At 40.5% G+C, this 26,649-nt stretch overlaps 1 protein-coding gene across 15 annotated transcripts in view; it reads left to right on the top strand.

The window, feature by feature from the left end:
- The window catches only part of PTPRF (protein tyrosine phosphatase receptor type F), a 375,435-nt gene that overhangs the window by 162,884 nt on the left and 185,902 nt on the right, over positions 1-26,649 (top strand). For all 15 annotated transcript variants that reach the window (XM_077785383.1, XM_021528150.2, XM_021528106.2 and 12 more), the window contains exons 4-5: positions 18,929-19,074; positions 21,759-21,900. In XM_077785383.1, coding sequence (XP_077641509.1) covers positions 18,929-19,074; positions 21,759-21,900 — 288 coding nt within the window. The remainder of the gene's footprint in view (positions 1-18,928; positions 19,075-21,758; positions 21,901-26,649) is intronic.

The raw sequence follows: 26,649 nt of genomic DNA, 5'->3' as shown, positions 1-26,649 counted from the left end.
AGCAGTTTCCTGAAAATCTAGGCTTGGCAACACTGGCCTCTGTATGCTGCTGCTCTTACCACATGGCTCTTGATAGTGTATGAACAGTCAAAAATAAGTAAAAATACACTGATGCAAAGAGTTAATGGAATTGCCAGTCTGGGATAGTGGTCTTCTGCTCTCATTTTTTCATGTCAGAATTGATAAAGTTTGTTGCAGTTGTCATTCACTTTTGATTAACTGGTACAGCCTTCTTTTGAGCATTTTATATCTCAGATGTCAACCTCTCTTTTTGCAGTAACAAAGGGCTGGTTTAGTGTATCCAAAAAAGGCAAAATCTATTGTTTGTGGCTCTAAAATGCTCAGTTACTTGATTACTTAGTGGAAGTTGCAACTGGGATTCATTTGGTGCATAGACTTAACATAATAACTGAATGTAAATAGATGTGATGTGTTGAAACAGAAGTGGGAAGTGTCCTTCAAAGTGTTTTAATGTTAGTGTAGCAGTCCTGTGTAGTGGGAGCCCTATTGAACCACTTTTCCTTTAGAGTGCCAGGGATTCTGAAATTGTAACAACTGCAACCCCCACATTTTGTGATGCACTGTGTGAGTGTTGCTAAATACAGCAGAAGAATTGTTTGTCTCACAAGCAGTAGAGCAGAGAAAGTAAATAGTAGAAATCTGATTAAAAAATAAATAGACGTGTTGTCTAGCCAAAGGTGTGAGGAATCTGACAAGCACCAGGGAATAACACTGTTCCAGGGTGCCTGAGAATAACACTCTTCAGGGGCTGAGCTAGGGTTGCAAGATGTGAGAACATTGGAAATAATTGTAAGTGAAGTTTATTTGGAAGGGATGTGGCTGCTAGTCAAGTAATATTTTTGTGCAGGTTGGTATCCTGCACTGTTCCTATGGTCTTGGAGGTATTGGAAGAAGTCATCTTTCATTAGTAATGGTCATACTTTATGTTTACAGCACAGAGCTTGTAGATGATTCTGAACACACTGAAACATTGGAGAGCTGGACTGACTCCTAAATGTAGCCATTCCTGCTAAAGGCAGGTAGCAAAAAATTCTATCTTCTGATGAGGAAAGGAGTGCATCATTATGGACTGATGATATGTGTCTGGGCACACAATACACTGGTACTGAGCTGGATGAGGGGATTCTAGAGCACCAGATGTGCCAGGTGAGGTGGGAGGAGATGGGTTTATTTGACCTTAGGATGAGATGGATGGAGATGGGACCTCACTGCTCTCTTCAGCTGCCTAATAGGAGGGGGTGGAGCAGAGGGTATAGAGCAGGAGTAGTCAGGCTCTTCTGGCAGGTTTGTGGTGATATGTTGAAAGCCAATGGGGACATAAGCTCCAACGTGGGAAACAGTGATAAGCTATAATAACAATGAAAAAAAAAATTCCCTTGCCATGAAGATGACCAAGCGTCATACCAGAGGCTCAGGGATGTTTTGGAATGGCCACTGTTGAAAATACTCCAAGCTTAACTGAAGGAGGCCCCAGGAAATCTGATCCAGCTTTGGAGTTGAAGTTGGCACTGCTTTAAGTGGATGTTTGGAAAGGATGACCTCCAAAAGTCCCTTCCAAACTAAATTGTTGCATGAATCATAAGCTCTTGACATGCTCAAAACTTTGGCAGGGTATGTGTATGTGTGCACACAATGTATACAATGAAACAGATTCAGTGTCCATTTTGTTTAATTTCTTTTGTTATTTAATCCACTGCATTTGATTGCACTCCAGTTTTTCTTTTATCTTTGAGACATATGGATGGAATAGAGCTTAGTGTTTGTTGAAGCCAGTCCCTGCTGCTGCAACATGCATCCAACCATGTCAAGGAATCCAATTAATAGCTCTATTGATGTGGTGATTAGCCATGTTTGAAAATAGTGGGTTTGTTTATTTAAACGTGGGCTCTGATGGATGCATGCAGTCAGAGTGTCTGCCATCCTTAGTCATCCAGTTGCTCAATAGCTGTCATAATAGATAAGTTTAGCAGAGATGAGGTGGAGAGACAGAGGAGATTGTATTGAAGTTCACTATTAATAATTGAAAAAAGCTTTTCCTTTTGGAGGGCAGAGCAGACTGGAGGAGGCTGTTTAACAAGGTGGTCTATTCTCATTCCTCAGAGCTCCCCGATGTTCAGCTGCACATCACCACCGCTCCAATGATCTAGTGCTGGTGAGGGTTCCACTTCAGGTGGGAGTTTATACTGGAGACCTCTTGAGGTCCCTTCACAGCTGTGGTTTTATGATTGAATGGAGTCTCTTCCATAAAGAATAGAAGAAAATAGTTCACATTTTCTCCCCTTTCTCGCCTGTATTGTTGCAGAAGTGTTCCAGGCTCCATGAAGACAGTTATATCCAATCCAGCTTTTATTTGTGCTGTGTATTTTTCCACCCTTTTCAGGTGCACCTGTCAGAAGGTATCTGAAGACACACAGTTTTCTCAAGTGACTAGGACAAGAATAATTTAGGAAGCTGTCACTTGCTTAGGTGAGAGGAAATACAGTCAAGTTTGCTTCAACATTTGCTCTGTTTTTCAGCCTGGCCTATAGCATTGGACATTGGGGTTCAGGGTGTCACTTCTGACAAGCAGAGCACATTCTGGATTCTTGCTGGTGGATGGGAAGAACTGAACTGCTCTTGGAGCAGTGAATGTCTTGCCCTTTCAGAGAACAGTTACCTCAGCTGCCTGGTCTTTCTTGGCTGTTTGTCACCAAAAGTTAATGAAAGATGATAGAAACAAAACCACTTGTCTTCTCTTTAATTCCTGATAATAAAAAATGACAATGAACATTTAGTATTTACTTAGGATATGCTGGCTAAGATGTTAATAATATAATTTTCTATGAATTTATATAGAAACTTAGTAGAAAGAGAAAAACACAAATGAAGATAGAAAAATGGAAGTGTGTGTCACTACTACTACTTTGCTATAGCTTCCTCCAGATAACAGTCCTTTAAAAACTTTTAATGCAGGGTTTTCCTTGTTTCTTGTTTCTTCTTGTTCTTCTTGTTTCATAAATGGGATGGTCTTCTCAGTGTTCAAGAAAAAACCACAACACAATGAAACACAAAAGGTTTGCAGTACTCTGAGTCATTTAGCTACATTCAGTCTCTTTAAAACATGCCAAAATGGCATAAAACCAGAACTTTAAGGAAACTTTAGAATTTTGAAAGAGGAATTACAGAGCAGATGTCCCAAACAGTTAAAATCTGATTCCTCAGTAAAATGATAAGCAAAGAATTGGGAGAGAGAAGGGGTATAAAAATAATGTGTCTTTCTCCTTAATGCTTGTCAAGTCCTAAATTCAGGTTTCTCCTTCCTGTACAACTGCAAACTCATGCTTCGGCAGCGATGAAGCTGTTTCTGTCCTCCTTCCTTTCTGGAGCACACTTGACAATGTGTGACAGTCCTGCAGTCAATTTAAGCTGTTTTAATTTTAGCAGTCAGCGTTCTGACTGATCTATTCAAGAACCATTATTCCAAGAAGGATAAAACTACACAAAATCTCTGTATCCAAGGTGGAGATAAGAGTCATAAGGGCACCTTCTGAGTTTTTCTGTAGTTCCAAGATCTGTGTTAAAGAACTGCTGTCCTCCTGCCCTGTGTTTCCTAACCAGTCAGCTGTTCAGCTACCCAGAAGGGATTCCATGAAGGGTGAGCTTGGTTGCAAGCCAGCCCATCAGTGCCTAATGGCATTATGTGCAGTGTGGATATAGTCAGACACCACGCTGCATGAATTACATACATGGGTGCCTGTTAATACAGTAAGAACAGCACTAATATTGCTCTATATAATTTCATGAAGTGCAGTATTCATAGGTGGAGCACCAAATTAGCAAAACAAAAGTGTAATATTAATGATGATCACTGCAGTCTGAAAGATAAATCCCTGTCTGCTGCAGTGTCACTGCTGAATATCTAGTACTTTCACTGGGGCTTTGTAATACTTGGAATTTAAAACACTGGCCCCCAAATACAATTTGGTGCAACTCAATGAAAACACTTAATAGATTTTAAGATGCCTGGAGCAGGAGGCTGTCTTTTCTTAGGGTAGTGGACTGGTTCTGTCACTCTCCTGGGGTGTGGCAGTGTGATGGCTTCACAACACCAAGACAGTCGGAAGTTTTAAATTAACATGTCATTAATTTCCATACTGTCATCATCCTTTTTCAAACCTTTAATTCATATACCAGCTTTATCACTAGTAATAGTGGTAAAATGCTTGACTGAAGGAAATGTCCATCTTGGATTATGACTGGTGGTTTTGGGTGATTTCAGCACTTCACAAATCTTGTCAGCCTTGGTTTTATGGTCTAAGCGCACAGAATGTGGGCAGGTGCTCTTGTGCTGGTGGCCTTGTTCTCCTAGATTACTGTTCATCTGTTTTTCTAACTTTATCTCATGTTTAATTATCTGAGATTATATTCTAACAACGCTGAATTACATGTTCTGTATGACTTGACACATAGTTTCAAATTTGCACAGTAACCATGCCTTTGAGGCTGCTATCAAGTCATGAATAAACCTTTTTGTTCCATAACTATGGCTAAAATGAAGATCTGGACATATACTTGAATATGGAAGTGCAAGGGTAGGTTTCTAAGTAGTCTTGTTAACAAACACTTCTTCCACATGCTCAGCAGAACTGCAAGTTTTCTTGAAACTTGAAATGATATTTTATGAGGACATTATAAATGTGATCTTATAAATTAAATAAGACTGAATGGGTTCTTGGTTCAGTTTAAGTTATATAGAACAATTAACAAAAGCCATATCCAGCTGTATAAGTTAATTAAAAAAAAAAAGGGACTGAGAAAAAGTGGTGGTAAGATGATCTCGAGATGCCCAAGCCCAAATGCATGTTTTTAATAAAATGATTGTGATGAAGTATTATGGATTCTATCAGAACAAAGTGTGAAGCAAATTCAAAGAATTCTGCAAGAATCAACACACAGTATCTTTTTCGCTCATGTTTTTGTTTGGTTCTTTTTTTTTAAAATGAGATCTCTAGTCTGTGGAGTCTCAGGGGTTATGTAAGACAAACATTTTACTGTTTCAAGAAGGGCATAAAAATGAATTTCAGGTACATTTTGGAGGAAGGAGCAAAAAGGCACAGAGATGGAACATAACCTTTTTCAGCAAAAGGATTATGTTTAGTACACAAACAAGTGAATACAAGTGACAACAAATGACTTTAAAAATCAGTCTGTTTCCCCAAAATGTTTCCATGACCATAATTTTGGAACCATTTTCCAGTGAGAAGTGTGGCTGAATCTCAAACCTGCTTTAAGCTGGTGCATGATCTCTTTACAGAAGGGGTTGTGCACTGCAGCCCTGAGGAGGCAGTGGGACAGGACTGTACTTGAGAGCCTCTTCCAGCCCTCTGTGTCTGTACATTTTGGCTGTCCCATGTCATGCTTGCTCTGACAAGCATCAGTGCTCAGTTGCTGCTGCTTAGTGTTTGTGTTTCAAATTCCTCTTTGATAACAGTGACAGGCAACAACCCATTTGATACCCTGTTGGTATAACTAATTCCAGGTCAGCAAATGGGGGTCCCCCCCTTTGATAAACATTTATTCTTGGAGAACACAAGCAGAGTTAGCAGGCGCCTACCTTCAAGTCAGACTGCAAAACACAACACGAAAATCAACGATTGGTGATAGGCAGGAGATTATTCCTGCATGGGTAATTCTTACGCAAGATCCATTTGCCTATATAAAAGTATGCTATCCTCACTGTTTATAGACCTGAGCAACTAATAAAATTCACTTGAGGCAGGCATAATTGGACAGGCTCTTTTGTGTCATCCTGTTCTTTCTCTAGGCTGCATTATGGTGTAGCAATATGCTGACTTCCAGTAGGTTAAGAAAGGCTGACGTTCTTTCAGGCCTCAGATTCACACAGAGATTTGTGTTTTACCCCAGTGTATGTCCTTCAGAAAACATACTGGGATGTCATATCCCCAAGGTGAAACAGTGTCTTCTTTCTCTTGCATATAAAGCCTAAGAGGTGCAGTTAACTTGCTCTGAGGTAGCTTGTCATCCTCTTTGCTGGTCTGGATTTTAGTTCAGCAAATTGAGTATGAAGCCAGGAACACTGGGACTCAGTCAACAAAGCAGCAATGGGTGAGGGAGACTTAAACTTAGACAGCACTCTAGGAGACAAATTTATTTTCTAAATTTATCCTCTGTAGTCTTCACAAAGAGCTTAAAAACAAGCTGAACCTTGCAGGTTTGACATCCATATCCATGTGTGTGTCCCTTGAGTTTGTAGCATGTGATAGTTCTGTCCAGCAATGAGAATGAAATTAAGTAGTGTAGGCAAACACACTTCTGGCAAATAAAAATATGGCAAGTCTCTGTAAGCAGCATACTTGTCTTCTCGCTCTGGTGGCATGTGCAACCTTCCATGTGTTCATCCCCAAACCTGAGATGTACAAACATCTTTCCAGGCTGCAGAAGTCGGTGTGAGGGCTGGTATTCCCTGTTCTGGGTTCTCCCCATTGGATTTACCCTGGTTAATACATGGCAAGGAGTCAAAACCTCACAGTGCCTGGCAGCCTTCTGTGATCATGTAAATCATGCACAAAACTGGGACTTATACTGACGTGAGGAGAAATGTGGAAGAAGATGCTGCAGATCTGGGCTGAGGGAAAATGGAATACTATCTGCAAGAAGGTTATGGCTAAAAAGTAAAAATGAGTTAACAGTGCATGAGAGAATACAAACCAAAAAAATGGCAGGATCTACTGGATGCTCTCCATTGTTCACAGACATTCCCAGAATTTGTACTGAGCTCCTGCTTGGTAAATGTTACTCTTCAGGCACTCGCCAGCTGACATGGCTCGTGCCTCCAAGTGCAAGCAGAGCAGTTAGGTTCTCTCAGAGAAAGGAGTTGCTGAAGGGTCATGTCAGGAGTGCCAGTTTCTCTGAGTTTAGTCATATGCTGTAAATTCCTGCCACTGCTTTGTTGGATTTTGGTCTGCTAATGTCCTAGGAATTGGTGCTGCGGGAATTGGTGTCCCAGTGAGGTTTGTGTCTTGCAGCAGGACTCCACGAGCAAGGAACATGTACTCCTCAACAAATGTGAATTATACGTTTAGTGTTTTTTAACTAGGAAAGTTTGTTTCTGGGTAGCATGCAGTGTTCTGGCTTGGTGAGACTAGAGAGCACTGAAATACTCCCTCCTTAATGGAATATGTGCACTGCCGTGCCAAGATACCTGCTGCAGTGGTGGTGTTAACTGGTTTTCCTTTTTCCCAGAGACAGGTATTGTCAGAGGTGCTGAAAAAGAGATAATTCATGGCGTAATAGATTTTTCTCCTTTAGACAGATCAGGCCCTGCTGAGCTGTGTGCTCTGTGGAGCCTGTGGCATAATTGGGTTCCCCAGTAGATCCAGTGCCACCCACTGGGGTGACTCTCCAGCCCCACAGGTCCTGTGTGCAGCCTTTCCTCTGCAATGCACCCTCCAACCTGTACACACATCCTTGGCCAGCTCTGGAAGTTCAAACTCAGCACCTTGTGTGGTCCCATTACATGATCTGCTTGGCTTCAGGATAAACCTGGTGGCCACAGCAACTTTCTACAGCATAGCAAATGGTAACTTTTCCATGTGGACTTTGGCTTTCTGCATTTCTTGCAATTCTGTGCATAATCAGGTGAAATCCTGTAAAAGCTTGGTGCAAGCAAAAGGCCACAGAGAACTAAAATCTGGAACCGTGCCTGGTAGCTGGAGATTTAAGAAACTCAGTTTAGAAGCAGAGGCTGAGCTGATTGTCTAAGCAGAGAAAAGTTATTAAAGTGAAAAGAGGTTTTCATTTTATCTGTTAAATTCATAACACAGCAAGGAATGGATGCTAGAAGAATTTAATCAAGAATGCAGCAAACATGAAGGTGATTAATTTTCATGTTTTTCTAGAACTCAGCCCTTTCTTAACCAGAAAGCCCTAGGTGGTGGAGGGAGCTGGGCACTCCTGGGATGAAGTACCTGCCCTGCTCAGTGCACAGGGCAGAGCTGGGCTGTGGCAGCTGTAAAATTCTAAATCTCTGGCATCTGTCACTGATTCTCTTTACTGTAGGGTTTGGACATCCATCTGATTATATGGGATCAGAGATTTTCCATGTACATATAGAGTCATTCTGGGAGAGCTCAGAGGTGGCTCCTGGGCAGGACACAGTGGCTTCTGGAGTTTTCCTGGCTGTACACCATCTCTGTCTCCCTGCAGCTCCCAGGCACTGAGCAGCGTGGCTGTGACACTCTGTGTAGTCCTTGTCTTTCTGATGTGGTGGGTTGCAATTACTCAGCAGCCCCCTGTCAGCACAGTCTGGCTGCCAGGTGGAGGTGGTAGCCCTGATGTTGAAACTCTGCTCAAAGGGCTTTTCAGCTGTGTGGGGCTCTGTGCCTTCATTTAGCCGTTGCATAAGTACATCATTACTAGGTAAAAAATGCTCAATGATGTCTCCCAGAAGTGTTCAAACCATCATTTTTGAACCCCTATCCAAGCTCTCAAGGAGGCTTACTTGGAGGAAGCCTTTTAATGAGAATATAGACCTGTTTTTTGGGGAATTTCAGGAAAGACTCTGTCAAAACGATTGAGACCCTGAGAGAAGCCTTGTTGGTTAGAGTGTGGTGCTGGTAACACCAGGGTTGTGGGTTTAATACTTGTGCAAGCCATTCACTTCAGAGTTGGACTTGATGATCCCAATGGGTCCCTTTCAGCTCAGAACACTCTGTGATCTACTTCTTTTTTCTTTCCATTTGAGAGTATTTTGCTTGGGTACCTAGCTCCATGCTCTGGTAAACATTTAAATGTGGAAATTATATTTCTTGGTTTTCTGCAGACTGTATTACAGCTGCTGCAGGATGAAAAAGTTGACACAAATAGAAAAAAAAAAGCTGTGTTACAGAATTGCCAGCATGCTCTTGCTATCATTAAGCAGAAAGTCTCCATCTTTACCAGCAGATGAGGCAGGAATTTGGTTCATTACTATAGGAGGACACAGCAACATACAGTGGCATTAAAATGAAATGCAGGTCCCTTCCTCAGAGCCCAGAATGCCTTTGCTTTAGTAACAAATATTCTGAAGAGGTCACTTACTGTGGCTCCCAGTTCTGTTAGAATCATTCTACTATGGTATCTGTTTACAAAATAAGGTTTGCACTCGCTTTTAATTCTTAAAAGCAGAGGAAAAACCTGAACTTGGCAAAGGCTTTTGAACTGCTGAATCAAGAACTAGCTGCTTAGAAAAAAAGGGATTAAAACCTTTTAATCCTTTTGTGTAAAAAAAAAAGTGTTTAATGTGGTAGGCATGCTGGCAAAATTAATTTTCATGTTTTTTCAAGCACAAGATTTCAGTTTTGTCTCTTTCCTGGTTCTGCATATCTTAGTGGGTTCTTTACACTATGCAATATGCTTTATTAACTTTGAAGTTTTGAAGAAATTTGCAAATAACAAAATGCAGATATGGAAGGAAAAGTAAGTTGCTAGGAGCAGGCACAGCTGTTCTATGCTGCATTAGGCAGTGCTGTGATGACTTGATTTTAGCACCCCTTAGATGGGGGTTTTGTCCCTTGTACATATTGTGTGCAAGAGAGAGGTAGCCTGAGTTCAGGTACTGAATTTTGTATGTGATTAAATGAATGTTCTATATGTATGCATTTGAAAGCCCTTAAGTGAATGTTGTGTAAATGGTGATAATTGGAGACTGTCTCCCTGCAGTCCTTTCTCAGGCTGAATAAGGTCTAAGGCCAAAGGCCCAAATGCTTAATTGTATTAAACACAGAGGCTGAAAAATTTATTAACTCAGAAAGTGTGTATTACCAAGTTAATTGTAAGTGCCTTTAAGCTATTACCAGGTGGAAATTTGACTTCAGGTTTCAGTTTTAAATTAAAGCAGAAAACCATTCTGTGAGGCTGCTGGAAGATCTGCAGTTAGAACAGCGCTTCTCTGCTCTCCTCTGTTTTTCTGCTCTGTGTAATGCTTAGGATAAATGCTGGGAAGTTAAAGTTGATCCCATATATAGCTCTGGCTTTTCCCCAAAATATGTAAAATGCTGCACACACAAGCTGTGAGTGCTCTAGGGAAACGTAAAGGCAGAAGATGGGAAATGAAGGCAACCTCAAGTTCTAGAAGAATGTTTTACTGGGTTTCTTTTCTTTCTGCTTTGTTTTTAATCAGTATTCTTCAATTGTATGCAGGAGTGCTTTATGCTTCTTGGAATATTTTTCTTTTTTGGTTATGTGTTATTTCAGGTTTTGGAAGCAAGTAAGAATGATGTCATAGTAAAGGGATTTATTTATTTCTCCTCCACACCCCCTTCCCATGGATGAGAGTCAGTCAAAGCCCAGGGATTAGCCAGAGTTAGGGATTTTCTTACTAAGATGTAAAGCAGCTCACACTGATAGCTAGCCAGGCACTTTGAGAAAGACATTGCAATTACAACAGCCTGGAAAAATAATGGAGAAAATTTGCCACCCTGCGTGCAAAATCTGTAAGCCTCCTGCAGATGTGATATGGAGAAGAACCACCTCCCCACTGCGCTAAGGTCTAAGTTGTCTGCATAAAACGTCACAAATAAATCAGCACCCAGAATGTGCCTTGCACAGCATCCTCGTGTGATGGCTGCCTGAGACAATTCTGGTTCAGTATCGTCAGTTAATTTTAGGCATTTAAACTTTGTCAACAATTTCCATGATTCATAGAGACAGAATTAGAAATGTACTGAAGTGCAATACTATGATGACAGGCTGCCGCTGTATTTTATTAATATCCAGTAATCATGGCCTTTATACTTGAGTGATCTAATGGCTTTTAACCCATATTGCTGTGGAATAAGCAGGTTTATCCAAACATCAGCATTTAACAGGGAAGGCTGAGTTTCTGTTGGTGAAGGTTGATGTATATGTAACTGTCCAGACATGAACTAGAAGTACACAGGGCACAGGAGATTTTAAGATGTTTCTTCAAGAAGAAATTTAAAAATACTTGATTTTTACTTAAACTTGTGAGTATAAATCTTGTGTTGGCAAAAGGAAAAAGAGGGCTTAAAAATGCCTCTCTGGGTGTGGGAATTCCTGCTGTATGTCTGCAGACACCTCAGCTCTGTCAAAGGCTTTGCCTTTAGATTGGGTTTATGCTCAGGGAAGAGCCTCTTTGCCAAGATGATGAAGAAGTGGGAGTTGAAGATTGTCAGAATTTCTGAGCTTAAGTCATTACAAATACTGAAAAAAGTGTATGTTTAACCATACATGTGTCCTTGCATTCTCCTTTAGTTAAGCTTACTCCAGATAAACAAAGCATAGTGGGTCTTGCCTGCTGAAATGAGTGCCCTGAATCTTAGTTCAATATGTTTGCTGGTTTAAGGGAGAAGCACGGCTTCTGCTGGATGACTGCTTTTGTTATTTTTGTAATGTGATTTTTTTTTACTGAAAGTTCCAGAGGTCATTGAACATGTTAAAAGATCTACTTCTTGGAAATTTGGATATTAATCATTCACTTTATTTGATTTAATTTTGTACAAACTCAGAAGTTATCTCTGAGTAACTTCATGGAAGTCAGCATAAGGCAGCAGGGAGAAATGCAGCTTGTTCCGAGATAATGTTTGTAGATTTGATTATCATGGGCATTCACACTTGAAGCTGGAAAACTCAACCACTAAAATTGGATTGAAATAGCAGAATCATTTGTCCTAGCTATTGGGAATCTCTTAAGCATTAAAACAAAATAAGATCATTAAAAAAAAGAGGAAATATGCAGGCAACATGAGGTAACCTGTAATTCAGATTGATCAGAAGGAATATGTTGAATTCGGAGTGCCATTTTCTGTGATTGGGGTGCTGTTAAGGGTTTTTTAAAAGTGGATGGGAGAAAGGGTTATGGTCCATATCCTGGATAAAAAGAAAATTGTGGAAGTATCTGAGCATGCACCACACCACCACATACATTTGCATTTATTTAATAAGTACTTTGCACCAAACAATAAAGAACAGAAGTTTCATTTACCAAGTGCTGTCATCTTAGTGAAATAAAACCAAAATAGGAGAAATAAGGAATGAATTAGGATTGTGCTCACTGAGACCCACAGAGGCTTTACTAAGCTGTTGTTAAAGAAATGTTATTACAAGGCTCAAACAGACTCTTCCTACGTATAAATTATCCAAGAATAAAAAGTGCAGGTTTGAGAAATTGTATTCTGCCAAACAGTATTCCTGCTAATCACAGAGGGGCAGGAACTGCATTTAAACAGTGGTGGGTATATTGCAAGGAAAGCATGATGATACTAAACATAGGGATAGCTGGAGAGCCCACTGACTTCTCTCCTGCCCTGCAGTGGATGCTTAGGAGAAGAATCACCCATTAGCTTTCTCCAGAGGCATCTCCAGGAGCCATCCATCCATGCACAGATATCAGTCATCCAGGATCATAAAGGAAATAGAAAAAGAGAAATAGTTTAGTTGTATATAAAAGCATGGGCCACCTTTGTCTTCTAGACCACTTCATTTCCACTTCAAAGTCAGTCATGAACATGAGAAAGTCTGTTCATTGTTGATTTCTTCCCAGTGTTATAACAGAGCCACATCATCATTTTTTGCATATCTGTCCTGACAGCAGCCATGTGAGAACAGCAGGTTAGTTTTACAGAGGAAGGTGAGGCACAGTTGTGCCTTTGTGTATGTGACAGGGAAGGTTAAAGGCAGGGATTAAAACCTGAATTTCAAAATTTCCAGGCTCAGGGATTGCTTTAATTGTGATCTGCTCATTCCAGTGTCAGTAATTTCTTAATATTCATTTAGACTAGGCACCTAAATAAGATTTCCTATGCCTGTTGTATGTCCTCATCCAGTTCATCTTCTATTGCAACTGTATTTTTTTCTGTTCACAGAGGAGTCTGCATCCAATCTTAATTTAGCTCAAGTCGTAAAAGCTTTCAGATAAAAATACAAGCTTCCCTCTCCTACAACACAAGTCTTATTTTTGGCTGCCCATCTATTTAGAGTAGTGAGAACTTGTACCGTGAGGACAGAGATTTTTTTTTCTTTAAAATCTCTCACAGCAGGTGAGTGTTGATAGAATACTTAATTGCAGACATGTTCAATAATACATTTTTCCTCAAACCTATGTGTGACCCTTTGGAAAAAACGGCATCCATAAGAACAGAAGGAGCATTGTGTTGCCAGGCCCTGAATTAAAATTTTTGAATGAGGAATATTTGGTGTGGGTGCTAAATATTGAAAATGCCTCCGGATTCCATTTAATTTCCTCGTTTATTTTAAGAAAATGATGGATCTTTGAAATAAAGCAAGTTAACATTTGGGTATATTATGTATATTTATACTGGCATGTATTATGTCAGTAATATATTTCAATCACTTGAAATTTTTGGCTTTTACAGAATTACAAGGAAACATATTTTATGTGAGAATTGTGTGCTTAATGCATATCAAAATACAAGCATCTGTGCTAAATGCTCAGGACCAATCATTATTTTTCAAGGATCTGGCTAGTATTCAAGTCAGGTAATGCAGATTGTATGTTACTCCTCAAAAGACCATGGTTCACATAAAAGACACCTTGCCAAGTTAGAGGGAGGCTACACCTCTGTCCTCAGCCTTGAAGGAAATCTGACAAGGGATACTTTTCTCCCTGGGAAAGTCCTTTGAGTTCACTAAGAAGCTGCACAGCCTAAACACAGCACATCTGGTGAAATGACTCTGAACTTACCTTCTAAAGAAAGGAAAACCTGGAAAAGGGGACTGAAATTTTACTCTTCTGCTACAGATATTTGGCAGGGCAGATTTTAAAACAGGTGCTGAGATGGTTTTCTGATTCTTAAGAATTGTTTCACAACAAATCTTCCAGAATAGCAGGGAGCAACAGTGATTTTATATATAACATACAGGTGAGAGAGGCATCTTCATGGCTGTGTCTGGCTTTGAGGTGCCCTGCAGGAAATGTCAGTGGCTCTCCAGGAAACCTGAGGTTCTGTCCTTGAGGACTTCAGGTTCCCTCCCAAACCCATCACACTGTTTGCAGGAAGGGCAGACAACAGCCATATTGGTTAGAGCACACCTGACTGTCTGGCTTTCTTTGAACATTCTTGCTGACCTTTTAGAATATAATTCAAAGGAGCTTTTATTTTGAACCCTTCACACACCCAGCTCAGGATGCTGCATGAGTTTTCTGCTGTTTTTCTAGGATAGGTCAGTAGAGCAGTGTGTGCCTAAATCTCTGCAAGCATCTTGTCCATGCCATGAGGCCCTCTTTGGGATTCGCTTTATAGGATCATCCACAAATCTCTGCTTGCTAGGCAAGTGGCTTTTTCAACACTACCAAATGTGAAAGTCCTTTTCTTCTGAAATGTTGTTTTTTAGTTTTAATTTCTCAATGGAGAGCATGTCTGAGCAAGTTGTTATTTTTCCGCCCCCAGCCAAATAAGATGAAGTCAGTTTCTTACAAGAGAAAGAAAAACTATTTTTTACAGTCTTCCTCCTCAGAACTGTGTTGTTCCCATAAGCTTTCTAGAATAATTTCATTTTGAGCAAAGACGAAACAGGGAAAATTTCAGCCAAGAAGGTGAAAGTTTTCCCATCCTCCTGCCTGAAGCTTGTGAGGGAATAGAAATGAGAGCAGTGACTTCTATTCTTGGTGTAACAGGAACTTGGTTTTGAAGTGAGGAGCAAGAATTAGTTCAGAGTGTGAGGCCTGAATGTGCTCCAGGGATCTGTCACCAAGCAGAGAGGCCAGGGAGAGAAAGACTGGAGTAGATTGGACTTAGGGGAGCTATGCCAGCCTGCAGTTGTTACTCCATGTGATGGAGTAAGTGAAGGTGGGTGTGATGGGCACCCAGCCAGCCAGCACCCCTCCCTGCTGTCATCCAAGACTCACTCAGGAGGTTCTCTCAGGCTGATAGTTCAGAGATTTGTCTTTGAACTACAATAGCTTTTTTCCTTTCCCCCCACCCCTTTAGCTTTCAACAGAAAATCTTCAGCTTTGGTCCATAGGTTATCAGGGAAAGGACTGTTAAAGACACTTCAGTTCCTTGTATTTTCATTATATCCTTATGTTTTCTAACTGTGTTTCTAGTGTTTCTAAGAGTGCAAATGCTCAAAATTGGCTAAAAAAGAGAGCTTGTGCCATGATCTGGCCTCATCCCCAGTGTTGCCTGTTGGAGGTAACCAGTGATAGTCTAGTGACAGCTTCCTCTGGGCAGTAGAGTTATAGAGATGTTGGTTGGAGGGGAGATGTGGAGGTTGTCTAGTCTGCTTAACGTGCATTTTTCACAGACACCAAGAGTTTAGTGCATGCTCTGTTGTGCTTGTTTTAGTTCTCACTGAGATGAGTTTTGGGATTTGCTGCAAGAGTTACCAATCAGTATAAAAATATACTCATGCCCGACTATTGTCCTGGGGCCAGGACTTGGGATTATAGGTTTGCTTAATTAGTACTTTCCTTCAATTTCAAAATTTCAGGGTACAGAAATGTTTAAACTCCCATTGTAGAAATACCTTTTCTCAGACTGAGAATTTGGTTTATATACAGGTGTACTTCTGTGACCAGTCTTGGAGGATTTAGATTGTTTCCATATATCAGTGTAGCTCAAATGTGCAGTTGAAAAAGGTTCATTGCAACAATGTAAAATCAAGGCAGCAGGTTTTTTAGCTTTTACTGCAGGTGAATGTTCAGTTTCCTTTTGTTCTGGTTTTAATAGTATTGATCTTTTTTAAATGTACAAAAGTAAAGTAAGTCCTCAGTGTATGTGCTGGGGAGTAAGTATAAAGTCAGAAATATAATTGCATTGTATTCTTCAAGGACAAAAGTTTTTGGATTCTGCTGTATTTGCCATTTGAAAAAAAATTACACTACTTTTCTAAGATCACAGAGTAAATAACAGAGAATCAGAAAACCAAATCAGCTGCTGAAGTGCAATATAAGGCATCAGCTCAGCACACTGCATAGCAAAACAGTCAATCACAATGCCATCACTAGCAGCCTGAATGGTAAATTAACACTTCTCTGGAATAGATGAGAGGTGAATAAACAGAGATATATGTAAATACAAACTAAGTAGAAATAGACATGATTATAGATGAGTAAATATGTGGAATCAGCATCAGTTAAGTAAGCAGACTTAATAATTGCTTGCTGTTCATGTCAGGACAATGTGCCAAAGCCTTTAGACAGCAGCCATCATGTCTTAAAAAGCATTTTCTGGGGTTTGAGCACAGTCCTGGGGCTCTCTTCATCAGGAATAGCACAATTCAGTACACTTTTGTGAGGAATTTCTGTGGTGAGGCCAGGTCTTCTCCTTCAGAGAAGCTTGCTGAGGACAGAACGTGTATCCACTTCTGCACCGGCAGTGCTGGCCTTGGTGGGTCTGCCAGAGCCTTTAGGGAGTGAGGCTGCACACACACAGCAGGTCCAGGTCTGCACTGGAGCGTCTCAGCTGTGCCCCCCGGGTCGGCCGGGGCTGGGGCTGGCATGTCCCTGCACGGGTGCTCGGTGGCTCCCAGTGCAGCCTGTGTGGAGTGTTGCATGTTGCAGGTTTTGGAGGGTTCTGCTGTCCTGCTGCCTCCGCGGTGGCTGCCCCTGTGCTAGGGGTGGCCTCAGCTGCTGGGTCTCCCTTCAGCTGGTGACGACTGCTCTGGCCTCGTCCCTCCCTCTGAAACCAGTGGGTTGACCTCAGGCAGCTGCAGGCCTGGCTGTGGGCTGCCAGGAAATACCTGCTTCACCATGATGCCTCCATGGGCTGCAGGGGAATACCTGCTCAGGCACCTGGAGCTCCTCAGGCCCTTCTGGCTTGGTTCTCACAGGACTGTTTCTCACTTTTGACCTCATTCCTCACAACTGTGAGGTGTTCTGCTCTTTCTTAACCCGTGACCACAGCGGCACCATCATGACAAGCCAGGCTGTGCCATGCTGTGGGGCCATGGTGGGACTGCTGTGTCCAGCACAGGGCAGCCCTGACCTCTCCTCACAAAGACCATCTTGCAGCACAGCCCGACACTCCTCACAGGCAGTGGTGCCATATGAGAGAAGGAAGAAGCATCCTGGGCCTTTGGCAGTCTCCCTGGCCTGGGACACATGCACTGGAGCAGTGCAGAACCAGGGCTCTGGACTTTTTCAAGAGCAGGGAAGATTGAAGTAGTTCACGTGGTTGAGTGGCTGTGTGTGTTGTCACACCATGCCACACTGCCAGGACAGGGCTTAGCTTAAGCAGTTAATGTAGGCTAAACCAGAAGGTGGAACTGGGGTGGAGGAGCTGCCGCAGTTTCAGCCAAGTCTCCCAGGACTGCAGTTCAGGGGTGAAATTGTGCTCCACAGTTGCTGAAAGGTGCTTTCTCCTGGCTCTGCTTCATCCTGCCCTGAGCCACTGCTCTCCATGCCCTCCTTGGAAAAGAAGAAAAAAGCATCTTTGTGCCAGGTTAGGAGCCCAAATCTGTTCCACAGAGGCTTTGATGATGCTGGGACCCCTTGTAGGATTCAGGTGCCAGTTCTGAAGGCAGGGAGGGGTGGTGAGGGGGGTGAGGAGCAGAGCACTTGCCCCTGCCCTCTTCAGTAGCTGCCACTGCCTGCCTGGTTCAGCTGTAACTGCAACTGCACCCATAGAATTTAGATCTCATACGTTAGAAAAATACATTTAAAGGCTGTCATCTTTTGGGATCTCTGAATTTGTATCTCTCCTAGATCAGGGAAATTCAGCTCTCAGTTTGTCTAGAGGTCAAAGCACCTGGGCTGACGGATGTCATGCCCCTCTCCCTCAAGGACACACTCATGTATGTGTCTAGAATGTGAAGGTGTGGAACCACCAGCAGCTCTGCTGGGGTAATTGCTTTGTTATCTTGGGGTTGAACAGGTTTGTTCTTTTACTCAGATTCCTTTCTGTGTGCCAGCAGCTGACCTGTGTATAGGTCAGGTTCGTCTTTGAGGTGGTTGGTAAGAATTGTATTTGAAACAATGGCTATAGTGCGACCTGTGCGTGGAATGGCATCATGGGTGGACTCTGTTAACTCTCCCCGTGGAGTTAAATGTTTTAGTACTTTATAGGAATATGGGATCATCAAATGCTTCTCACAAGGACAAAGCAGTGTTTTAATATGATCCTCAGATCGCATAATGGAAGATTTTCCCATACAGCAAGTACAGAAGAATAATACAACCATCCAGTGTGGATGCATAATTTTATCCATCTGAATCTGTTATGTAAATCTTGAAGGCACAGCTCTATTTTCATGAGACTTTTAATTGATTATTTAAGTGTTATATGATACTTTTTTTTTTTTTTTTTCATTTTTGCCAAGTCTTTTATGCTTGAATGCCATTTTGGTTTCTTTGCTGACTTTCATTTCTAGTGATTAGTTTCTTAACAAGCATAGGCTAGCCTCTGCAGGTTTCCAGATACTTAAACTGCAGTATTTTTATGTCAGTTCACATTTAAAGTGAAACTGAAGGTTGTTATTTGTATACTTAAAACTGTATCTGTTAATTTTTATGGATGTGTTAACAGCTTTCAGTTAAACAAATGTCAAGATATGGTGCATTTTGTAGATTTGGTGTGTCAGCTATTCTGTAATTTCTAGTGCTATGAGCATGGTATAAATCTGCAAAAATCCATTTATTAAAAAATAAACTGTAAAATTGTTCCAAACTGTCATATACCTGAATTAATGCCCAGGGGGCAGGGGGGAGCCTTCTATTGCCTTCATTTATAGGCAAGCCAGATGGACTTTATTCATTTCAGGAGAAGAAGGTACTCAAGAAGAAACTGTCCTTGTTATGTTGCAATCTGCACTGAATTTGTGTGGCTGAGGCCATTCAACCTGGATTTGTAGTAAGAGCACCAGTTATCCTATAATTTAGATTAACATGACACATTCCATGCTTATCTGATGTTATGTCCTCATGGGGGTGATTTGGTTGTTTTTCCAGGCAAGCCAACGTTTATGAAGGCTCCTGAAGATCAGATTGGGATTTCTGGAGGAGTGGCCTCTTTTGTGTGTCAGGCAACAGGAGAGCCCAAACCTCGTATCACGTGGATGAAGAAGGGGAAGAAAGTCAGTTCTCAGCGGTTTGAGGTAATTACCAAAAGGGAAAAAAAAAGAGCCAAAAAAAAAAAAAAAAAACCAAACCAGAAAATTTTGTGATCAGTTTAATCCTCACAGGTCTTAATTGCACAATAATCATCATTGCAACCTGGCTATCTCTTCATCACTACAATACAGAGTGTAAAGCTTTAGTGTAAAGCAAGTTTCCTTCCCTGCAGCAATGCAATCTGTAGAGCAGGTGGTGTCCTTTGAGCATGATGCTGGAATCACACCAGCAGGACATACTCCTTCACATGGGAGACTGTGGCTTACAGAGAATTGAATGGCAGATAAGAGCTGGATCTAGCAGTACTTTTATTTTTTCATTGTCAGAATTTATAAGGCACCTCTTTGACCTGCAATCCCCAGTCGAATTCAAAAGTGAGATGCCAAAACACTACTGGAAATCTTTCTAAGTGATGGCTACTGCCATCCTTCCCACAAAGGTACTTGGAAGGGGAATGGTGAAGGGTTAATTGACGTCCCTGTGAAGTAAAGTAGGAGAGAAAGGAAGGGAGAAGAGCAGGTATCAGAAACGTCTTTGAAAAGATATAAATCAATATAAACTGAAAACATATAAACCAATTTGATCTATATTTTACATAGCAAATACATTTTCACTGACTTTCTCCACCTTTTTCTCTGCTTTCCTTTTTGGTGTTGGGCTCCCCTCTCTAAAACTGCCCTTGCAAATGTGACCCTTCTACAATTCTGCTGCCTTTCCTCTAATCCTCTGTCTTTGATGTTTGTGCTTTCCTGACTGGAGCGCAAGATGACTTTGCTGCCCAGAATGGATCAATTCAACTCACCAGTTTTAATCATGAATTCATATGTGAGCAGAAAACCTTGATTAAAGTAATCAATTTTAATCTTGTTTTACATGGTTATTTTTCCCTGGTAAAGGTTTTCTTGTATAGTAACTATTTAAACATTCTAATTTGTAAGTAGATACAACCTTTATAGTGAATTTGGTGCTTGTTGTGGCTTACCAGAGGGCTATGCCATATTATATGCATTTATATGAACAATTTCATACCTTTGTTCACATCAGTTTTGATGCATAGGTTGTGTCAGGAGATATTGATTTTTTTTCCCCCCAGTAACTATTACTTTTACTTCATTAGTCTTAATTAGGGAAAGTTTGGAATTAAGTTTAAATGGAGAAAAAACCCAAGTCTGATGTACACATGCTAGGCTGTAACATAGCAGAGGTATCCATCGGTAGCAAATTAACAACATTTTGGCCTCAGCATCTGTCTGGCCCTTAGCAGTTGTAGCTCTGTTCCTATCACACAGTGTTTGTTCAAAGGATAGTGAGGGCAAAAGAGATTTCTGCTGTTTCATCTCTTAGCTTTTTAGTCCTTATCACGGAAGTGAATTAATCTCTGTAGTTGACTTTGTCTTGTTTTAAAATTTAGCAGTAGCTCTGCCCTTTTTAAAGATTTAGTATATTGTCACAGTTTTGTGTTTAAGTATAGATTTTTAAAAAAATAATTCTTTAAAGTGTATTATGGTGATATTCATATTTTGCTTTCTTTACCTGACTGTATTAGGTGTTGCTTCTCAAAACAGAAGTGCTATTCCTTCCAGTGTGAGGAATAACAGATTTTTTAGTGGTCTTGGTTATCTTTTGATTTCTTCCTATTTCTCCTGTCACTGCAGAGTCTTGTGGTGCATTGTTTTCCTCCTTCCTGTTCTCTCTCTTTTGATCTTTACGCTGTGGGAAGTGCTCCTAAATAGGCCTTTGAAAATAGGGCGAAAGTTTTGCATGGGGTTAGCAGCCCTAGGCTGACATCCATGTCTGGAACGAAGGATCCTTTAAGTCTCTTCATCTCCCCCTCAGTTCCCAAGGGACAGGAGTGGGTGGCATCTGCCTTTCCCTCATGCTGTCACTGTCTGCACATCAGGTATTATTTCCAACTTTTGCTGTACTCTGCAATAGGAGAAGGGTGAGTTTGGCATTAATAGTGGCTTCACAGCCTTGCTGTTATGAAATATCATATAGTGATCCAGCTACAAACTAATAAATACTTTTTTCTTCCATGTATAAATCAGAGTAATGCATTTTGCAGTTTAGCAGGATGGATGGAAAGACAATGATTTATTAAAGACTTAATTTATTTATGCTGGGGAAGGAAGTGTAATTACATCATTGTTGATTATGCCAGAGCTGCAAAGTACCCAGTGCTGAAGAACATGAAAACCCCTCACTCTTCTGGAGTTGGCATGTGCTGTAGGTGCTCAAGGTTTTATTCAAGTTTTGTTACTGTTTCCCTGCAATCCTGCAAGAGTCTATTATTCTCCTCTTCCATCAAGGTGAAAGTTGGCACTAAATTGTAATCAGTGATTAGTAAAATCATTAGTGCAAATATGGCTCAGATGTTTTAAATCATCAGATTCACATTTTTATTACCAGGCTGATAATTTGTCAACCTTAATTGATCCATAAAGAACCTCATTGGATCTTCATTTGTTCTGGCCTCCTCAGAGGACAAATACATTCTTGACACTGAGATTTTTGTGCTACTGCATTTGGAACACTTAACTCACTGTATGGTATTTTAGGGCTTACAGGGTTGTTTTGGTTTTTGTTCTTCAACCCTTAGATTGTTTTGACTTTCAGTGTTTGTTGCAGAAGATACCAGTAATGAAGTGCTTTCTGTTCCTTTCCCAAGGTTATCGAGTTTGATGATGGATCAGGATCAGTTCTGAGGATACAGCCCCTGCGTGTCCATCGAGATGAGGCTATCTATGAGTGCACAGCCACCAACAGTGTGGGGGAGATAAACACCAGTGCCAAGTTAACAGTGTTAGAAGGTAAGGGGGAAGTTTTTGCATTCCCTAAGTGGCAGGAGATGTAGCTTCGGCAGCTACATGTTGATGTGCTTCATTTAAATGGTGTGGTGATATTCTAGCTTGATTGGGTAAAGCTGTGTTCTTCCTGCAGCAGTTGCTATAATTTCTCCTATAATAGAACATCATATTTTTGAGACAATCATGGAAGGATTGCAGATTCTGAGCTGTCTTTAGAGTGTTTTTGTTGTCTGATTGAGAGGTGTCATTTCTGACTTGAAAGGACTGTCTACAGAGACATTTGTATACTTTTCTCATCTATTTGCTTTCATATAATACCCATCTTCAGGGTATCTAAGTATTGTATCTGACAATCAGAAACTTAATCTATATTGCTGCACCTTCTGGATTAAATCAGCACATAGATTTTCAGGTTATTCTTCAGGTTTTTAATGTGATGTGAAATTTAGTTGTGTTTATTTCTCACTGTACTCACAACTTTTAATTGTGTCTCTCCTGTTAAGGAATAGGATTTCCTCCTTGTCTGCTCTACAAACAGGTTTTAATTTGCTTGCTGTATTGTTTCTACTAAATGTTTGTGGAAAAAAACAGTTTATTAGATATAAACCTTGTGAACACTTGATTTTTAAAAATATTAAATTGTCAGAATTGTTTTCTGCTTTTAAGGAAAAATGGGGTTTTTCCAGCACATAAACGTGTTCTATCATTTGCTTATATATAGGAATTTGAAAATGTACTGGAATGTTAGAAATCTGGGGCATTTGGCTGAATGGATTTTTACCCCTTGCATTTTTACCCCTTACAAGCAGGAGAAGGCTTAGGCAAATTGCTTGTGGTTTACAGATTGATGCAGAAACTTCTAAGTAATGAAAAAAAAACCAGACTGGAAAGTGTTTATTGTTGTAGGATTTTGAATCAGAGGAGAGTGGTTATCCCAATGGTGAGTGTGCCAGCCACACATGACAAGTTGCCTATTGTTCCTTGTTCTCCCATCCCCATTTACAGCACAGAGGTAATCATATTTTCCTTTCTGCTCTGTGACAAAGAATACATTAAACAACTGTAATGTGCTCAGGCACCGTGGTGATGGGAATCATAGAAATCATTCAATACCTGATGTGATTGTGTATCTTGTTTCTGGAGGTGGGGCATCTTAAAGATCAGCTTGCTCTCCAGTAATAGTATTATTAAGAATAGGGTAACAAGTGCTATAGACTTGAAAATTATTGGGGGACAAAAATCACATTCTTTTTGTTACTTCTTGCCTTTGCAGTAGTGTATGTGAGTGCATAAAGCTCAGTGGAGCTCTTTCAGCAGTTAATGTGCAGATCTGCATTTAAATGTTTCCTGCAACTGGATTTTTGTGATACTGGATGCTTGAATACCACTCTTCCACACACATTCCTGTTCCCTTTGGTTGTAGTTGCTTTTATGTATCTTGGATATGTATGCACATGCACACGCACGCTAATAATTTATTTGCTCTGTGTTAAGTGTTCAAAGGCCCACAGAGACATGCCTTGCATCAAGGAGCACAACAGTATTTCTTAGCTCCGTGGTGCTCCTGCTGATTTCCTGATGAGGTAAAACTTGCAGACCACCACATAAATAGGGAATGTTAGGAAACACCACAGACAGGAAAAGACATGCAGGCACACAATTTAACAGCTGCAGAAGCAAAAGTCAGTAGCAGTCAAGCATTGAGCCTGCTTTTCTGTTTAGAAAATCTGTTTAATTAGGAGTAATGATAGATGAACGTGATCCCATCAGGTCAAAAACGATCTACGTGCTGAGGGGGCTGTGTTTTCCACTCAAACTGAAGAGTATCGACCCCTTGCTGGGCACTGTTGTAATGGGCAAAATTAAGAAACATTTGCTGCCTAACAATTTGTATGTACTAGTGCATATAGAGTTGTGAGCTTGACTGCGAGGATGAAGAGCTACATGTGCCTTCTATGTTGGCTTAACTGACAAAGACGATGAGTTCTGTTATGATGTATTTGTATTTAAGAAAATGTTTTACGTTTCCCTTTCCTGAGACTTCTCTACAGACAGCTCTGTAATTTTTCAGTCATGTTATCTTATTTTTCTGCATTGTCTGATAGAGATTATAATGTTTCTGCATCTTGTGAATACTATTTTTTTTTAAATTACTATTAATATTCTTTTGCTTACACTTTGGTGAACTAGATATTGCTTTGATTATGGTTGTTTACTCTCAATGGCTTCCAAAAAATTGTGTTAAGTGCCCAAGTTCTTTGCTATGTCATCATTTTTCTAACATTAATTTTGTAGAGGTATTTGAAAATGACAGATTTCATGTGGAACTCTTGGTACTCTCAAGACTGTCAACTAGGACTGGATTTTTCCCTCTGCTTTTGGGGCTAAAATAATTTCCGTAATTGGTCTCAGATGGCAGTTTGAATGATACAGGCATTCTGTACTTTCTTTCAAGAATTTGACTAATGCAGTGGTCCCTGGTGCATGACAAAGCTTATCATAGATGTCCTTGTGGTTACATGCTGCTAAATACACAGCATGTATTGATTTTTACATTAAAATTCCTTTATAACAATAAGCTTCAATGCTCCTTCTCACAATTTGCCTTTAGAACATAGGCCTTAACATAAAATCCAGAAGTCACAGTTAGGGTTTAGCAGGCTCCTTACTAGATGTCTCTGTAGCTAGCTAAGCTGGAGCTTTTTCATTTAGATTTCTGAGATGTTTTACAGATCAGAAACAGGTTATCCTTTCTAATTGCCAACTTACTTCATTCAGACTATCAAAAGAGAACCATGAGTCCAGTCTTCCTGGGGATTCAGGAATTCTCACATAAGTGAATCTCCTTTAACAATTTGGTTCCCTACTGCCCTTTTATTCTTTGCTTCCATATCTCTCATTTTTCCCTTCTAACTGCAGATCCTGTTGTGACCAAACTACGTATACTCTGTGTAACTAGAAATTATTTCTCCTGTTGATAGTAAAAGAAATAGACATGCGTATACCTTCCCTTCTCATTTCTCCTGGGTAGCTGATAAGCTGAATTATGTATGAGTCATATTGAACATTTCTATCTTTTTTCCAATTATGACCTGAAGCAGCACAGAACTATGTTTCTGCTTGGCAGAGGAGGAAAGCAGTGCAGGGAGGGAGAAGGCTAGAATCAATAAGCTGACACACATTCTCAAGAAAAGCCTCAGGGACAGTTAGTGGCACTAACAAATTAATAAATATATTATTCAGTGGGAATGTTGAGAATTACAGAACATTTTAAACAGGGAGGTTATATGAAATATAAGTAGGAAGAATGCCAGTGTGCAAGAATGTAGAAACAAGCTGATGGCAGGAGTGCAGAAGTCCATGATGTCCTTCCATGAGACTCCTTGTATGTTCTGCATTGCAGGTGTGTTGGGGAAAGGTGATGGTAACAGTGTTTGTCTCTGGCTGCCTGTTCACCAAAGGATGCCTTCAGTCTGTTTCCCAGCAGTTTCCATCCAGTGGGAAGATATGGAAAAGCAGTGGAAAAAGGGGTCTTCAAGGGGCAGGGAGAAGTATATTGACTCTTTGGGAGAAAAAGGTAGCTCAAATACCAAGTATGTTATCAGTCCCTTCTCCTGGGGCTTTCCAAATGGGATATTCAGTTTTGATTTCCAGAACTGAAGAACCAGTTAATTGCAACTGGTCCTTTAATACTTCACAAGCACTCCTTTTTTTTTCCACTCTATTTTAATCCAGAGCATACAGTCATATCCAAGTGACACTAAATATATTCAGTTTCATTTCCCTTTGTTTTTAAGTAGGTTAAATGAAAATACCATCTTCAAATTCCATTCTAGATCTATGCAAATCCCCTATGCCTCTATCCCAGACTCCTAATCTTGTGGCATATAGCCTGGAGAGTGGTGGCAGGCTCCTGGTAAAGAGGACAGACAGAAGAACCAAGGAAGAGTTGCTTACACAGTGGGTTTCAGTTTCAAGGTAACCCGAGAAGTTATGTTTTGCTGACAGAAATTGAGGAGGTGTAGGAGCATTTCACTGCAGCCCCAATGTTGCGTTTTACTGTGAACTGAAACATCCTCATGGTATCACCGTTGTGCTTAGCACAGATCCAAAACACAGCCCAATACAAGCTACTATTAATAAAATGAAGTCTATCCCAGCTAAAACTAGCACACCTAGAAAGTTTCTGACTGCAGCAGTTGTCCTGGGGTGGCAAGCACTTCTAGCGTAACATAATTTGCTGTTTACTGAACCATGTCATGAGCTTAATTTCTTTCACCATCTGCCAGCTGCATTCCAGTTCCTGGGGTTACCCTGTTTGAAATGCTGTAAATGGTAAACATTTGACTGTTACAAATGATTTCTGCAGAGAGCTAGATCTCGGAAGGCCTGAACCAATATGCCCTTTTTGTAAACATCTATCTAAAAGTGATTTTTGTCATTGGAATAGTAAACAGAAGTTAGCTATGTTTAATCCTTGTTTATGTTTGGTTAGTTACAAAAGGATCAGTTGAATCACTGTACTTTGGCTTCATTGCTTTTGCATCTTTTTGCCAGGAAGAATTTCTTGCAATTTGTTTTAAAATTGAAACAATTACAGAGTAGAAATTGAATCTGTTTGCATGATTGTGTAAATGAATAAAAGCTCCCTCTGCTCTGCTGCTCCTGGGATTGGTACTATTCTCTTCATGTCTCTGGTCAAGAGAGGACAGGTCTTCTACATTTAATGTTAATTAACTTATTTATTGTTAT

This window comes from Lonchura striata, chromosome 9, assembly GCF_046129695.1.
Source record: "Lonchura striata isolate bLonStr1 chromosome 9, bLonStr1.mat, whole genome shotgun sequence".
NCBI lineage: Eukaryota > Metazoa > Chordata > Aves > Passeriformes > Estrildidae > Lonchura > Lonchura striata.
The sequence above is the reverse complement of the archived record's forward strand: the minus strand, read 5'-3'. Positions and strand labels throughout refer to the sequence as shown.